Below are 18,182 nucleotides of genomic sequence, written 5' to 3' on the forward strand. Positions count from 1 at the left end.
TGGTCATGTGCATCTAGAAGCCTAATACTCAATTGTCTTTCTTCACAGTATACCAAGCTTGATGTCTCTACCAACTCCCAGGAAGCATCCTGCTCACTGGCTGCCAAGTATTATTCATCTGTTGTCTTCATAGCCTTAGTTCCCTGGAGTAAACTCTCAGAAGTCATTTGAGAATAATTAAACTTAATGAAACTTCCACAATTCTTAAAAACTCCCAGGATTCTTACAGGACCTCACACTATCATCTAGGTCAGTGGTTCTCAACCTTCCTAATGTTGAGACACTCTATTACAGTCCCTCATGTTGTGGTGAACCCCAACTATAAAATCATTTTTGTTCCTACTTCATAACTGTAATTTTGCTACTGTGCTGAATCATAATATAAATAGATGGTATGCAGGATATTTGATATTAGACTCCTGTGAACGGTCATTTGAACTCCCCAAGGGGTCATGGCCCACAGGTTGAGAACCACTGATGTAGGTGACAAAGAATATGCATCAATATTCAAAGTTCTTACTTTGTGTAGGGATAAAAGATGAACATGAAGAAATTATTCATTCAAGTTGAACTTTACTGCATTCACACTGGATTGAAATGGAGTTTGAACAGAAATGTCTATTAGAATAACATAAAAGCAAATCTTATTTTAGAGTATTAGAAGTCTAAACTTGCCTATATGAAACTTATGACATCATTGGTTATAGTACACTTTTCTTAAATAAAAAATTATCACCCTTAAAGCAACAGTTGATTGGGTGACAACTGTAAAACATGTTCCTTCTAGTTTGCAGAATTACTGAGAATATACTTATGCAGAAATCTGGTCTATTTTAAACATGAAAAGCTATTTCTGGTTTTATTATTTGTTGGACCAAACATATTAGAATATCGTTTCTGTCCTGTTGAGCATCCTAATTCACAGGAGGGAAAAGGCAATGCTCATGAGACAAGGACAACACATGTTCTTTTCATGCTAAGAATAACCTTATATCACACAGCATGCGCGAATGCTACTGCAAATATATTTTAAGAAAACTGTGGCTGTCCTCTTCTTCATGTCCCCTGCTTTAAGCCATCAACAAGAGGTTCAGAAACGGTGACTGACAGGAGGTAAGTGTAAGTTGTCCTGCTGACTTCACACTGTGAACACAACCAAGTAATGGCTACAGTGTGATCCCTAAGATTGAATTCTGATAGCCACATTGGGTAGCAGCTACCTTTAACCACACTAAGCCATCTTACTGGTACTTGTTATTATTTTTTTATCTTGTGGGTATGGATGTGTTGTGGGCATGTATATCTGTGTATTACGTGCATGCTTAGTGTCAGTGGAAATCAGGAGAACACAGATAACTATAAGCTATCATGTGAGTGCTAAGACTTGAACCTGGGTCCTCTGTCAGAGCAGCCACTTCTCTTAACCACTGAGGTATCTATGATTTCCAGCTCTGTTTTTATTTTTAACCACAGAGACTATTTATTTTTTGAGTAGTCTTTTTAAAGGTTTTACTGTGTAGCCATTGCTGGTCCTAAAGTAATGATTCTTCCCCATTTTCCGGCCTCTCAGATTATATCTGTCATCATACCCAGCTTTATAGCTCATTGTTTTACTTTAATAATTTGACTTTAAAATTTAATTCCATTAGAATACATATCCATTGACAAATTAACAGCTGGCCTGGCTCTAAAATTTCTACTTTCAAATTATGTTTTCCTATTTTGTATTTTGAAGATAATTACAAGTAAATAATCAATCAGGCAAGTTGGACAGTTACAATTTGGTGCCATCTATCTATCTATCTATCTATCTATCTATCTATCTATATAATTATATATATATAATTATATATATATAATTTAATATTATATAATTAAATATATATTTAAAGTGTCTGTAACATACCATCATATTTCTAAAACTAAATCAACCCCAGAAGAGAAGGAAATGGTGCCTAATTAGATAGTTACTAAATGTCACTATGAAATGTTTTATCTTTCTACTTGGGTATATGCTCTAGAAAGTCTATCTTAAACACTTTGTTTATGTTTTTGTATGCTGTGGACATTGACCAGGTAATGAAACTCTCTGTCAGTTATGTTAGTCTTTCCCCTACATATCGGGTATGGAGATGGTCATGGGGCTATCTCATTACAAATGTATGTGTCTCTGTTCCTATTGCAGGTGTCACAAAAGCAGATTTACTGACTTCTGTGTTAACCAGCAATCTGTGAGGTTCTGTGACACCAGGCCTTGAACTATATAGCTCACCTAAGCTATGTAAAAAGGAGTAAAAATTCAAGAACCTATTTTCAATGCAGAAATGAGATTTCTCCTGGAGTCTGAGAAAAACTCAAAACTCTTACATATTTTGATTTATAACAGAAAAGGTATCAAGGCATCTGCCCACACTAATACAGCAGATATATGGACAAGCAAAACACAAAAATCATTCACAAAAAATAACAAAGTTAATTATCTTAAAGAGAGTTTCATACTAAGTCCCAACATACAGAATTCAGGTAACGCTTTTGTTTTGTTTTTGAACACATCTTTTAATTTTGCCTTTTTCCTCCTCTTCTTCTTCTTCTTCTTCTTCTTCTTCTTCTTCTTCTTCTTCTTCTTCTTCTTCTTCTTCTTCTTCTTCTTCTTCTTCTTCTTCTTCTTCTTCTTCTTCTTCTTCTTCTTCTTTCTTTTAAAGAAAAAAGTCAAAAATGGTTTCCTGGCCAGTGACAGTTCAGGAAGTAAAGCTGCTGGCTGCCAAGTCTGATGGTCTGGGTTCCATCGCCAGCCCACACATAGTAGAAAGACAGAACAGACTACTAAAAGTCATTCTCTGCCTCAGAATGCATGAAATTGCAAGTGTTCCCTCACCCTCCAATAAATAAATGATTAAAATACAATTTAAATAATATTCTATTTTTTCCATAGGAAACAATTTGCCTTTCTTAAATCAATGTCTTTGTTTGTTCCTGCTGAGGTAAATGCTGTGAGAAAGCAACTTGGAGGAAAAAAAGGTTTATTTCAGGTTATGGTTAATAGTTCATTATGTAGGGAAGTCTGAGCAGAAACTATATTTTTTATTGGATATTTTCTTTATTTACATTTCAAATGTTTCCAGGTCTCCGCTCTGGAAACCGCCTATTCCATTCCCCCTACCTTTGCCTCTATGATGGTGCTCCCCCACCCACCCACTCCTGCCTTCCCTCTCTGGCATTCCCCTTCACTGGGGTATCGAACCCCCACAGTACCAAAGAGTGACTCTTCCTACTGATGTCCAATAAGGCCATCCTCATATGTGACCAGAGCCATGGGTCCCTCTGTGTGTACTCTTTGGTTGGTGTTCCAGTCCCTTGGAGCTCCAAGGGCATCTGGCTGGTTAACACTGTTGCTCCCCTCCCCCAGAACTGCAAACCCCCTCAGTTCCTTCAGTCCCTTCTCCAATCCCTCTATCTGGGACCCTGCACTCAGTCCAATGGTAAGCTGAGAGCATCCACCTCTGTATTTGTCAGGCTCTGGCAGAGCCTCTCAGGAGACAGCCATATCAGGCTCCTGTCAGCAAAGCACTTCCCGGCATCCTCAATAACGTCTAGGTTTGACAACTGTATATGGGATGGATCCCCAGGTGGGGCAGTCTCTGGATGGCTTTTCCTTCAGTCTCTTTGTCTTCTTTGTCTCCATATTTGCTCCTGTGAGTACTTTGTTCTCCCTTCTAAGAAGCACTGAAGCACACACACTTTGGTCTTCCTTCTTCTTGAACTTCATATGGTCTGTGAATTTTATCTTGGGTATTCTGAGCTTTTGGGATAATATCCACTTATCAGTGAGAGCAGACCATATGTGTTCTTTTGTGACTGTGTTACCTCACTCAGGATGATATTTCTAGTTCCATTCATTTGCCTGCAAATGTCATGAAGTCATTGTTTTTACTAGCCAAGTAGTAATCCATTGTGTAAATGTACCACATTTTCTATATCCATTCCTCTGTTGAGGGACATTTGAGTTGTTTCCAGCTTCTACCTATTATAAATATAGCTGCTATGAACATAATGGAGCATGTGTCCTTATTACATGTTGGAGCATCTTCTGGGTATATGCTCAGGAGTAGCATAGCTAGGTCCTCAGGTAGTAGTATGTCCAGAGCAGGAACTTAAGGCAAGAACCTGGAGGCAAGAACTGAGGCAATGGCCATAGAAGACTGCTGCTTACTGGCTTGCTTCTCATGGCTTGTTCAGCCTGCTTTCATATACTGCCTAGTGATAGCATTGTCCATAGTGATACAGACACGCCACATTAGTAATTAATCAAGTAAATGCCCCACAATATTATCCACAGACTATTTTAATGGAGGCTATACCTCTATTGAGATATCCTCTTCTCATATGTCTAGGTTGTTGGTGAAAACCAACTAAGACACTCTGAATTATCTTGGGAGTATTTTTAAGTATGAAGCCCTACATTTGTAAATATATACATGTAAATTTAATGCCACATAAAACATTAGCATTTTATATACAAATAAATATGATAATTTGCCGAAGTTGTAGACACCACATACAGACTATAAGACATAAAAAAGTTAGAGGCAAAGCATTAAGTTTTTTATTTAGTATTCATTTGATAACTGCCTCTTATCAGGCTAGACTATTATCCAAGCTTAGATTTTAAGAGATATACTTTTTCCTAAAAGACACTGACTCTTGCAGTGAGGAAGGTGAGGTCTGGCTGTTCTTTTCGAATGCTTCTTGGAGATATTTAGACAGAAATGTGACCTTTGATGGTACTATTCACTAAGTGATTGCTAAGGATGTAGTCAGCTTAGCACATAATTCAGCTTCCACTGAAAATATTTCAGCTGTAGAATTTTAGGAGACTGTGCTTTAATAAGTGATCTTCATTTGCTATTGTTTCCTGGAGTGATTATTAAAATCATACAGTTATTGGTAGAAAACTACCAATTCTGTGAGTCCTCTAAATATCAAGATAGTCAAGGAAATTAGAGTTAAAGCCCAGAGAACTGAAGTCCTAATGACTGGTACCAAGTCAACTCATTATGAGATTTTATTTTATAGCAATTAACCTTCTAAAATAATAATCTGGGATTCCGGGGGCCAGAGGCATAAGGACATCACAGAAAACCAACAGAACCAACTAACCTGGGCTCACAGTAGCTCACAGAGACTAAACTGAGCATCAAGAGCCTGCATAGGTCTAATTTAGGTCCTCTGAATATATGTTATGGTTGTGTAGCTAGGTCTTCTTGTGGGACTTCTAACAGTGGGAGAAGGGACTATCTCTGACTCTTAATGGTACTCTTTTGGGGATCCTTTCCCTCCTATAGGGTTGCCTCATCCAGCCTTAATATGAGAGAAGGTGTCTAGTCTTATTGCAACTTGATATGCCATGTTTGGTTGGTATTCCTGGAAGATCTGCCTTTTTCTGAAGGGAAATGGAAGAGGAGTGAATCGGGGGAAGAGGGGAGGTAGGTGAAGGGACTGGGAGAAGAGAAAGGAGGGGAAACTGTGGTAAGGATGCTTCAATATAATGCATGAGAGAAAAATAAATAAAAAGAAAATACCTTTTTAATAATGAGAATGCATTAAATAAGCAATTAATTCTTATTAAAAACTTTCTTAGAGTCAAAGCTTCTAGTAACTCTGTACACTCTACCAAGTTATATGGCTCTGAAAACATAAATGATGGATACTATTACTCAAAAATACCACTGGTATTATTAAACCATATGATAACTATAGAATCAGTCCTCATAGAGTCCATACCTGTTTCTTAAAATAATTGTGTGTATGAATGTTTTGATAATGTATGTCTGCACACCATGCAGGCCTGTACAGTGTCCATGGAGGCTTGAGGAGGCATCGGATCTCTTGAAACTGCAGTTACACATGGTTGTGAGAAACAAACCCAGGTCCTCTGCAAGAGCAGACAGTGCTATTACCTGCTGCACTATCTCTGCAGGTCTAAATGTAATATTTTGTATATATATATATATCAGCCCAAAGTTGTTATGTACAGTACTTATAATTTTCTAAAATTTCAGTTTAATTACCAAGAGCTGAGAGAAGCTGGCACCATTCCTATTGTTTATTCAATATTGTACAACTTAAAAAGTTCCTACGTTCTAAAGATGTCACAAAAGAAAGTTCAATGATTTAAGAAAATGGTGGTAAATAACTGTCATTGATCTCCAGCTACTTATAAGCTCGTATGGGCAGGAGTGTAAGGCCAGCTGAGCTCACATAGGAAACTAAGATATGATCTTTAATGAGAAGATGCACCTGGTGGAGACTTGAGACATCACCTGCTCTGGAGATGAAGGAGGAACTCCCCTCTTCTATCTCATGCTCTTGCACTTGTAATGGATTCTTATTATTTTTTCTCTCCAAATCTAGTTTGCTCTTTATTTCTGCATTCACTTTCACTTGGGTATCTTAACTAGAATAAAAGATAAAGTGCATTTCTTAGTTTACAAGAGTATACACAAACAATACAAAGGAAGCATGTCTTCAGTAAGAGCTGATCATGATTATACTTTGAGACACACAATTTCCTAGTTCACTTTCATTTTTATTAAAGTTCATGTTACTTGATTATTTATTACATGCCTATATCTAAAAGGCTGTGTACTTGGCTATATATAGGTTCTTTCTAGGAACAGGAGGCTGGGTCTCAGGTACAATAATACCTGAAATTTATGGGCTTTTGTGAAAAAGTAAATACTTTCAGCCAGTTCTATCTGTGTCATACATAAAAGTATTGAGAAGTGAAGCTGTTTATAGACACAGAAACAATAATGTGTCATGTTATCCATTAGTTTAGCTGCCACTTTCTTTACATTATTAATATAACAATTATACCAAATTACTGCTGGAATTACATTCATTTTACTATGTATAACCTATTGATATATCTGTGTATATATCATTTTATAATCTTTTTAGAATATAAATATCTTACATTGCTTATTATTTATTTGATATAAAAGACTAAATATGATGATGAGTATTTCATAAGTACGTGTAGCAGTGAATAGCTAATCTTCTTTGGCTCTGGGTGGGTCACACACACACACACACACACACACACACACACACACACTCGCCAGCTAATTTTGATATACCTTGACTAGCACAATGGTTGGGAACTTCTAAACCTCCTCATGGCTTGCACATACTTCTCCCCAGTATTCCTGGCTTAATGCCTTCTAAATCTATATTTTATCTTTTCTTCCCTGTTACCTTCTGGGCACTGTCTTCCCCACCCCACCCCACCCCTGCCCAATAGGATTTCTTTCCCTTTCCATCTACATTGCTGGATGCTGTCTTTCCTGCAGCTCTTAAATCTGATCTCCCTCCAAGTCATGGCGATTCTCCTCTCCTTTTCCCTCTCTCCTTTGGTCCCTTGCCTGCTAAATCTAGAAGTCCCACCTCTGTCTCCCTACCCAGCCATTGGCTGTATGGAAATTCTTTATTAGCAGCCTAAGACAGCTGGGGGCAGGGACCCTCAGGTCTGGAAGTGGGTCTTAGAACCAATTAGAACCAATTTCCAACAACTGTGTTCTAAGTAATATACTAGATGAATATTAATGAAATTAAAATTATAATATTAATAAAAGTATATTAAATATTTCTAGCAGAAAATTTATTTGAATTCTAAGCCTTTCTTACAGAATAAATTTTTATTTGCCTGCTTGAAACACAGTATGAAGATGTTCTACATTTAGAATTTGTTGCAAAGGAGAAAGAACCAATTTTGTACAAGACTAGTTAACTAAATTTGGAAGAAATAATTTAACTGTATTGTTTTACTTCACCTCATAATGGTATAGACTAGGGCTGTCACTATGAGTATTTTACCTAAGACATAAATGCAGCTGAGAAAGTTAAAATAATTTTGTTTACTCACCAGTTTATTCCTTGTTCCCCAGACAGTACACGTTTCACCTTAACATACACACTAACCTCAGCAAACCAGGTTTTAGATTACTTTGTCCCTCTCAAATTAAAAGTCAGCCCATGTCTGAAAATTCAGGTCCTGCCAATTTAAACCAGTTGTGGTAGAGCACACCAGTACTTCAAGCATGTGTGAGGCAACCAACCTGTGCTAAACAGGGATTCGAGAATAATCTTTTCTTCATAATGTGAACTGCTGCTAACAAATAAAAACACCGTAGAATCTAAGCCCCTGGAATGTTGGCTATATTTATCTACTATCAACTTATTTAAGTTAAATAAACAACATCTGAGAAATAGAAAAATAAGAAATAAGATAAAGAAGATAAAAATATAAGTTTATCTCTAAGAAGTAGTAGTATACACTTTGGTTTTATACTGGTCATTCTGCTTATCAGCTTTTTCATTTCTTTTAGCAATCATGAGACTGAATCATTAAAAGCACTGTGAAGAAAAGAAAAGAAGAGAAAAAAGAAGAAAAAAAGAAGAAAAAGAAGAAAAAAGGAAAAAAGAAAAAAGGAAAAAAAAAGCACTGTGAAACAAAATAGAACCCTTCTAAAAATTACCCATTCACTGTCAAATCTATTCAGTGACAATGATTTTTAGTAGTCACTAGAAACAAAAAGATTAGACAAATAGTTAGTTTATAGCTGATTATTCAACCAATTTATACTAAGAGGTTATCGATGATTAAAGAATCCAAGAGAAGTTTCTTAGAAGGTAGATATATTTGTTTTACAAATGTTCTGCACTTGGGGTCCTGTGATATGCTTCAGTAGTTAAGAGCAGTCAGCTGGTCCTTCAGCGGACTCAAGATGAAATTCTAGCAACCAGGTCTGGTGGCTCACAACCACCTCTGATTCCACTTCCAGGGAGATATGATGCCTCGGGCTTCCATACCTGCACTCACATGCACATATCCATACACACACGTAGACATAACTTCGAAAGTAAACAAAATCTTAAATAAAACATTGTTCATATATCTGACAGATGTGTGACAAATCTCACTAGCATTATTTCATTAGGAAAAATGCAAATGAAATTCCCAATGGGCTATCACCAACCTCCAAGAAATAATCCAGCAATGATTATTACCAAAAATAACTCTTGAATCCTTTTGATGGAATATGAATTTAGACTGCCATATGGAAAAGATATTAAAGTCGATCCCAGACTAAGAGTAAAATTATGATTCAGCTCAGCAATCCTACTAATAGAGCCAAAGGAAACAAAATGGGTGTAGTAAGGAAATACCTGCATTCCTATGTTCACCGACGCTCTATTCACAGTAGTCAAGACATGGGGATACTAAAATGGCCATCAACTGATGAACAGATACTGTACATGTAGTCCATACATAGAGCAGGATACCATTCAGCCATATAAAGGTAGGAAGTCCTGTCATTTGAAACAACGTGCACAAAATTAGAAATTATTATGTTAAGTGAAATAAGACTGGCATGGAAAACCATGTGTAAAATCTAAAAAATATTGATCTCATAGAAGACGAGAATTGAATTGTGCTAAGAAAGGGTTGGAAAAAATAATCAACGCATACCGTTATACTTAGATAGGAGCAAGGAGCTTAGGTTTCACTATTCAGGAGAGTGACTACAGTCAATGGAAAAAAGCTCTTGTGTATTTCTAAAAGCTGGCAAAATGGCTTTCCATATTTTTACCCTAAGGCAAGGTATTTGAGCGGATATATGTGTTTAATCTGATTTAAACATTGCACAAAGTAACACATATTGATTCATTATAGGGTACCTCATTAATATGTAAAATCTTTACATTTTATGTGGTGGTTAGACTAAATTTAAATAGAAAACTATAATGTAACTTGGCAAATAATCTAATGAACCTTTTTCCAAAGAAGAGAACTAGAGCTTCTCTCTTCTCTTTCTGTGCCCCGTGTTACTAAGGAAATGAAGGGCGACGTCATGAAAGGGAGTGTCCTCATGGCCATAGAGAATATGAACATCATACTGTCACAGAGGCAGGCTATGAGGTTGCAGAATAGGGAGTGCAGTGTTCCTACGTGAGGGTCGCAGAGTGAGAGAGGGAAGGGTGCAAATCCTCATTCGCAAGAGACACGAAGATGGCAGGAAACTTGCATCCAGTGAGGCATCTCTCTCAAGAAAGATTCTGAGCAAAGGAGACATCTGTCTCCAAGTCTCTCCTACAAGTAAATGAATATTTCATCATATACCATATACTACTGTGAAGTGGGAGACACAGTGAATCAGAAACATAAGATATTATTGATATGTAGTTGGCTAACCAAGTTTAAGAGAATGTTTGCTCTCTCTCTGTCTCTCTGTCTCTGTCTCTCTCTGTCTCTGTCTCTCTCTGTCTCCGTCTCTTTCTCTCTCTCCCCGCTCTTCTTCTCCTCTATGCTTTCCTCTCCTCTCCTCCACTACTTGCCCGTCTTATCTTCCATTCCCTCTTCTTCTCTCCCCTCCATTCCCTTTCTCTCCTCTCCTCTTCTCTCTCTCGCGCGCCTCTGTGTGTAAATGTAAACCCGAACCTCATAAGATGTATAGTGTGTATGAATCATGCATCTCATTTTCTCTCACTTGCTCTCCTTACCAAGTACAAAAGACCCAGATGTAAAATGCATACTAAGTATGGTGACCTTTTCTCTCTCACAGTAAACAGTCTTTCAAGAACCAATTGATATATTCTGCATAAGGAGCCAGGAAATTAATCTCTAAGCTAGATGGAGAAGATGAGTGCCTGTCATCCAATGACACCACTCTTTGTTAACTCAGCTATTCATCTGGACGCCAGAATAATCAGAGAAATGGAACATATTACCCTGGCAGCAGGGATTTCAAATAAGTATTCAAGATGGGCTGGTTCTTTCCTTCATTTGTGTGCATAACACATGATTGTTTGGCTTCACAAAAGTATTTCTGTGTTGAAATTGACCCTAATTCTTTAATGGAGTTCTGGTCTGTAATGGTGAAACACAAACCCTGCAATGATTTTCGTGCTCATTTTATCATGTGAAAGTTTACTCATAATGTCAAAGGGAATGTAGACTATAAGTGGAATCACTCACTCTACAAAAGGCTACAGTCATTCTCGGTGACTAACGTGACACTTTCATCTGCATCTTTCAGGGGTGGAGTCAAAATTTTAGAAGAATGATAAGCTTGGGAAAATGTCAAACTAAAAATGCATTTCAAAGTAATAAAAAAAAACATTCCAGTGTGTTAAAATGGATTCATTATATTGCTAGAGAATAGAAATTAGGGTAATTTGGGGTTTCCAAGTTTCTTCTAAATTATGACTATATACAATTATTTAACTGTATAGAATTACTTATAATTATTTGTGTGTGTGTGTTTCTGTGTGTGTGTGTATGTGTGCATATGTGTGTGTGAGTGTGTGTGTGTATGTGTGTCTATGCAAGTGAGTGCCTCAGATGCACAAGTATCCACAGGAACCAGAAAAGGACATCAGATGCCCTGGAGCTGGAGTTAGCAGAAGTTGTGCAGACCCAAGTCCCACATTGGGCACCCGAATCCAAATGTAATTGTTACAAGGAAAATTCTCAAACAGAAAAAGTAAAAATAAAAACTTAACGGGACAGAAAGCTTTCTTTTCCATAGTCTCTTGTTTCTAACTGTTGCTACTTAGCAGTATAAAATTTATGTTTTCTCTATAGAACGGGGCTACTTTCTTTGCTCCATTTTTTTAAAGATTACAGGTGTTTAAGATTAGTGTTTATGTAAAATTTCTGGTCCTGTGTTTGGCATGTTTACCCAAAACAAAAAGGTTGCATCATACTTACTGTTATTATACTTAATGTTCTATTTTTATACCAGTTATAAATCTATGTGTAATTAATTTTTAAACTGCCATACAATTGCATGTTTCCACACATTTACTTAAGTATTTCTATAATAAGTAAGCCTTACCAAAGAGCTAGCAGGTGTGGCAAACAACATTTTTAACGACAAGTGTCATTGCACCAGAATTTGAAATAGTTTGTTCACTCAAACTTCTTTCTCATTGTACTGTATTCCCATTATAACCAAACAGAACCAAACCCTGAATATATCTATGCTGCATGAACTCAGAGAGAATTCTCTAAAGGGTGTCTCTACAAGCGTATATGTGGTTTAGACATCACCAACCCAAGAAATTTTAAATGAACACCAAAGAAATAAAGGCAGTATTTTAAAACTGTATTTTGAAAATGTTGATTTCTTTCATTGAATTTCAAAACAATCTTTATGTGTGATTTAATATATACTTCATTTAAATACGGTTAGCAATGCATTTGGTATAAAGCTGAATGGCATTGGTTCCATTAACAAACCAAAGGTGAATATTACCTAAATATTAAAAGAAAGACTTGAAATTACTGGCAAGGTTCTCAAATGCCAGCAAATTCATTCTATTTTAGCCAAACTTGTATACTGTAAGACTTTGTTTGGCAAATATTAGTGAGCACAAAACTTTCTTAATCATTAATGGTATTTTTATTTCAAATACTTTGTTAAGAGCTCAAATTTGGTGCTTTAGCGAGTTCTCACTTGTCCCGAGATTATCAATGCGCCAATGAAAACCTCATCATTTGAAGAAATCCATAGGAAGTTCATGCAGATCTTCAGAGTGTATGTTAAGGGAATGCACAAGGACTGATTCAAAGTGTGCCATGAGAATTTTATCACTTGCATGAGGTGACGTCAGACATAAGAATGTTCAGCATATTTAGAAGCCAAAATTGAGTTCAGTTCTTGACAGTAGATATGATGTTGGCAGTGGAATCAAGCATAACTTTCTACTGCTCATGGGAGAAGTGTCCTGTTAAAAACAGTGCGTGAAAGGTTGTCATTCTAAACTAGGAGAATTTCCACACTCCATGTCCAGAGAATCCCACTGTATTTATTTCCAATCATTTGAAGAGCTATCCAGTAAGCATAGCTGATATATATATACATATATATATATATATATCACATATATATGTGTGATATATATCTTAGATGTTTATATATACATATACATATGAATGTACACATGTACATATGTACACACACCTATATGATATATTATTTTCATATTTTTAAGTTTACTTTCATACTACTCTGTCATTTCTTTCAGTTAGGAAAATCTAGACTGTGGATTTTAGGTATTTTAGGACACGAGTTCCTGTATAACTCAAGGGATTGTTTTCCTTCGTATTTTGTGGTTTGAGTTTAAGTCTTGGGGGCATCAGGGACTACTTTTTTCTCCTTTCTATTTGGTTGTGTCCACTGACATTTCTTCATCAGGATGATGAAGGTGATGATCAGGGTGAGCTCTGGTCCTTGCCTTTCTGCAGAAGCCTGGCAGGTGTGTACAGCTTTCCAAGACACTCTTGCCCTTTCTCCCTCTAATAAGCCAAGGGAATATTCCACAGCTTCTTCCATGGGACAGCGGGTGAGTTCTAATGGCATGGGAGAGGTTCTGAGTTTATAACTTATATGAACTTGTATATATTTTATATAACTTCCATAAACTTATGCGAGCCTTGTATAGAATACATAGGAGCCAGACTAGCTCATAGGTTCACAAGGACAATCAGGTTGTTATAATGAACCTAAATTAGAACTGGCATATCAAACAGCAACAAGTGATGGCCAGGTTTCTGTCACTGCATTGTCACATCCTGCTGTACATGCTGTGGAAAGATGCAGGGTGCCTGAAGCTCAGATGATGCCATTTGCTTTATAAAAACATTCACAGTGTTAATTGTGATTATCTTCTGAATTTTTTCGTCTGTAACTCTGAACATTTGAGGCTAAGAAGGCTCTCTAGGCTGAACCCCAGAGAGTGTTGTGTAACAAATTGAACAATTTGAATTTGGATAGACTATCTTACACTGAGATGCACTCAGTAACTGCAAATGGCTCCATGCTGCCATTAGCTGGTTTCCTGCAGATATTTTCAGTATTCCCCAAACTGGGAATTTAGAGTTCTACTCGGCTACTACAGCTTCCTGTTGTTCTACACTTTGGTAAAGATTAGGTCACAGATGACAAAACTCAGCTTACCTGCATCTCTTTTAGTCCATCACACCTGCTATCGTTTATGTGTTCATCGTGTGGACCTGGAATAGTAAGAAAGAATAGACAATGGAAACATAACTGAGCAGCATTTTTTTAAGAGGCAAATGTTCACAATTTTAATCAAGGACAAACACAAACACGCACTTCGTAAAACTATGAGCATGCAACTCCAGCTGCAGAAACTAAATAGCAAAATGCCTCAGCTGAGAAGCAGCAAAAAAAGTAAACCAATCACATTGACAAAAAGCCACCATAAACAAAAAAAACTATGTTCAAAAGAGTAACGGTTTTGGTATACATCCCTACGACCAAGTCTTTTGATGTCTTTCTCTCCATCAAAATTTAGCTTAACGTTTGATGTTAGCAAGAGTTGCATTACTGTTATTGCTAATTTTAGTTCTGTTTATTACCTTGAGGGTTATAGATTGTAAAATCATTTTGCTGCCTCTAGTTAATTTTAATTAGTTGTTTTAAAAGCCTGTAGACCTAGTTGTTATATATATATATGTATAATTTTTTGGTAGGTTTACTTTTTTAACTATCAGGAACTTAATAACTGAGAAGATTTAACATTACTGCTGCATAGGCAAACTTACAGAGTTACTATTAGTGTTACCTGTTTAACGTTTAGTCATCCTGTGAGTCCTGCGACATATTTCCTTAATAATCATCAGCCATCAATTCTGATAGTCTCAAAAGAAATATCAGCCCTCTAAACTGCCTTCAAGGGCGGTGATATTTAGCACTGAAAATTACAAATAAAGTTTTTTGAGGTTGAATAGCAACATCTAGCCATTGACACTGATGATCTCTTGGTCAAACAAATTGTTATCAACTACGCGAATGAAGTCCACGCACTCCTTTGAGTGAAAACAATAAGGTGAATCTATGCAACGCTTACATGTTGGATGGGATATTTAAATGTGCGGGGAAACTCAAAGGTTGAAGAACTAGGCATTTAGACAGTGGTAAGTGGTAATCTTACCTCTTTATACTCCATTACTCTTTCTCAGGAGAGACATGCTAGTGCAAACAAGTCAATCAGAATTTGTGTTTAGCAAGATAAAGCTTAGAGGATAGTTTAAAATCCATTTATTATTCTAAATCCATTTCTTCAATTAACATGTTATACATTAGTGTTCACTAACCATGATTCATGTCACAGTTTAGTTTGTTAACTTTTAAATTATTTAACAACCATAAGTTATTGATACATTTTTTTAAAAAGGATTACACAGATATCTTAAAACAGGCTTGGGTTCATTTTTGTAATTTTTAAATAGAAAACATTTTAGGCATCTCTTGAAAAAGAAATAAAGCAGGCATTTAAAGTTAGAAAACAAGTAATTCCAAATTTAGTTTTTACAAAAGCCTTCAGCTTTATTGACAAATTATGGCAAACATATTTGACAAATGTGGTTCCTATTTAGAGAAGCTTACACATGGAACACCATGTGTGTTTTTTTCTTTTTTCTTTTTTTAACAAATACAGGTTAAAACACTGAACAAATTCAGTTAGCTACATACATACAGTAGCTGCTTGTTTTCAACCCCATTAAAACAGCATTTAAAAATTAAATTTACAACTTAATATTGAACATCTCCATCTGACTGACAGATATTAAAAGACAGGTTAAAACATCTTATCTACAACTTTATTATCAGCTAGTTCAAAATCATATTACAGTCTTTTAATCACCTTAAACAAAGGCTCTGCTAGTTGGTTGAGACTCAAAATCTAACAGATTCATGCTCTTTCTTCCAAAAGAAAAGGAAAAAGGAAACTAAAAAGAAAAGAGAAGAGGGGTTTACACACAACAATTAAAAAGAAAACAATCAAGAGAATATCAACCTACAGAATGGTTTATAAACTATGCTTGCCAATGTCTTTGTTTCTCAGTCTATTTTGTAAAATAATACTAATGTTCATGTCACGTTAACAGTATAAGGAAATACAAGAATAGATGGTAGTAATTATAAGCAGTTATCCCTAGAATAGAAAAAACAAACAAACAAAAAAAGGACTATTACTTGTCTGGTTGCTGTTTATATGGAGATCACAGGCTATGAATTGTCTTTGAGGAGGTCACAGGTGAAGAGGACCTTCAATATCTACCATAGGGGTGTTCCCTGAATCCCCCTCTGGCTGACCTTGGTGGTGGTGCCTTCAGGCTGGAGCGAGTTGTAGCCCATTCTTCTGGTGCTATGAGCAAAAGAAAGATAGTGACAGACACATGACTTCACAATTACAGGTAAAGAAAAGTCCTTCAAGAAACAGTGGTTTGCTAATAAAAAGATAATAAAATGTGCTCAGTGATAAAAGATAAATCCTAGTACTGTTTCAGAAGGTGAGACTACGCAAGTGTACTTGGTGTATGTGATAGTTATTTGTATTAAGTTTTCCTCGTATTTGCTAAAGAAGAGAAAGTCAAACTACTAAGATAAACGCACATTTGATATGCAAGACATTTCAATGCTACTACATTGCAAGAAGTGTTTAAACATAATCTTGTCATTTAATCTTTTAATGCAAACTTCTAAAGCAAAGTGAACATAGTAAACCAGTGGTTCTCAGCCCTTGATTATTGTGAGAATCAAATAGGACTCAGAGTAAAATGAAACAAATCAAATCAAATCAAAACAAAACAAAACAAAACAAAATGCCTCGTCTCTTGAAATGCACCGCGGTGCAGGATCTCTGTGTTGTACATTTTCAGTGCCTCTCATTTGGTCCAGAGTTAAAACTATGATAAACTTCAGATGACAAAGGTACAGAGCAGAGAAAGTTGAAGTTTGGAAGTATGTACAGAAAGATTTCTCAAATCTTTTTCCCGTAAGCTACACGGAAAATAGGATGGCCCTTAAAAGGCTAGGAAAACCCCTTAGTGTTATAAAAGAGCCTATCCCTCCAAAGAAGAACCCAGAAATAAAAAGCCAGCCAAGTATTTGAGAGGTGTGGGAAACAGAGACTGTAAAGTCTCTGTGTTTCCAGAAAAGGAACCAATTCTTCCTCACCATAGCTTACAGGTGGATTCATGGTGTCAACCCATATGATTCCAGAAACTAGCTTATCTAGGTCCATTACTCAGAATTTATGCATTCATAGACAGACAACAGACATGGAAAGACAACTCCCAGTAAGAAAGATATATTAATAAAATGATAGACATGTAGAATCAAAGAAAATATCTACTAGTGGATCTCCACAGAGGGCAACTGATGTAGTCCATCTGCTCTGTGGTGCTCCTTGTAATAGGTTTTGAAAAGTTTCTAAAACAGGATATTAAAATTTAAATTTCAGTATAAGATAGTATAAAAACAATCAAACATATATCAATATTAGAAAAAGGTTGCATCTAAGTAGCTAAATGTTTCTGAGTTGACATCATTATGATAAATGATATTCTTGATCGAAATGCTCTGTATTCACTATTTAAAACTGTGGTGGTTTGAATGAGATGTCACTCTCAGACATTTGAATCTTTGATTGACGGGCAGTGGTTCTGTTTGAAAAGGCTTAGGAGATGCAGCTTTGTTGGAGGATGCATGTCACTGATTTTGAGTACTTGACGACTTTGCACGCATTATCTTTAAATGTTGCATCATGTTTCACAAAAGGTAATCATTGTATCACTTTATGTTTCAATTAACACAATGCTTTTCCTCCTTGCTTCAAGCTAGGACAATGACTAATACTATTAGCTTACGATAACTGAAATATGAAGTTAAGCAAGTATCAAGAATGAATTCCTACTCAGCAAACCCAAGCTTGCGACTTTCTAAGATTCCTTAACTAATAGAGGAAACCAAGGGTTTATGTCTCTTAATCAGGGCCTTGCTTCTGCTTTGTACATAATGTCAGTAACAGCTGTGAATTGAGGTTTGGAGAATTGTTATTTCTTTTCGTGTCAATCTTATATTTTTAATGCAACTAGCAGAGACAGAAAAGATACTTCAAAGTCATCCTGAGCTCAGGCAAGTATGCAATTTCCTGGGGGCTAAGAGCAGAAACGAGAGTGCGAAGAAGCACAAGGTGCCTTTAGGTGGAGGTTTTGAGAGTGAGCGAGGAATGAAATTTAGAAGTGCATTTGGAATTTAGCTGCTCCTTCGGGACTTTATTTACTAGACACTGGAGTTTTAAAA

The 18,182-nt window shown here is 36.3% G+C and overlaps 1 protein-coding gene across 4 annotated transcripts in view; it reads right to left on the minus strand.

Annotated features, from left to right (window-relative positions):
• Khdrbs2 (KH RNA binding domain containing, signal transduction associated 2) overlaps nucleotides 1-18,182 on the minus strand; it is a 496,703-nt gene that overhangs the window by 19,494 nt on the left and 459,027 nt on the right. For 2 of the 4 annotated variants that reach the window (XM_034522053.2, XM_034522055.2), the window contains 3 exons: nucleotides 14,656-16,242; nucleotides 14,025-14,080; nucleotides 9,229-9,372 (listed from right to left, as the gene is read on the minus strand). In XM_034522053.2, the coding sequence (XP_034377944.1) occupies nucleotides 16,145-16,242 (98 nt within the window). In that variant the 3' untranslated portion in view covers nucleotides 9,229-9,372; nucleotides 14,025-14,080; nucleotides 14,656-16,144. The remainder of the gene's footprint in view (nucleotides 1-9,228; nucleotides 9,373-14,024; nucleotides 14,081-14,655; nucleotides 16,243-18,182) is intronic. The other 2 variants (XM_076915127.1, XM_076915128.1) reach the window with 2 other exon arrangements.

The sequence above is a fragment of the Arvicanthis niloticus genome, chromosome 17, assembly GCF_011762505.2.
Source record: "Arvicanthis niloticus isolate mArvNil1 chromosome 17, mArvNil1.pat.X, whole genome shotgun sequence".
Classification (NCBI taxonomy): domain Eukaryota; kingdom Metazoa; phylum Chordata; class Mammalia; order Rodentia; family Muridae; genus Arvicanthis; species Arvicanthis niloticus.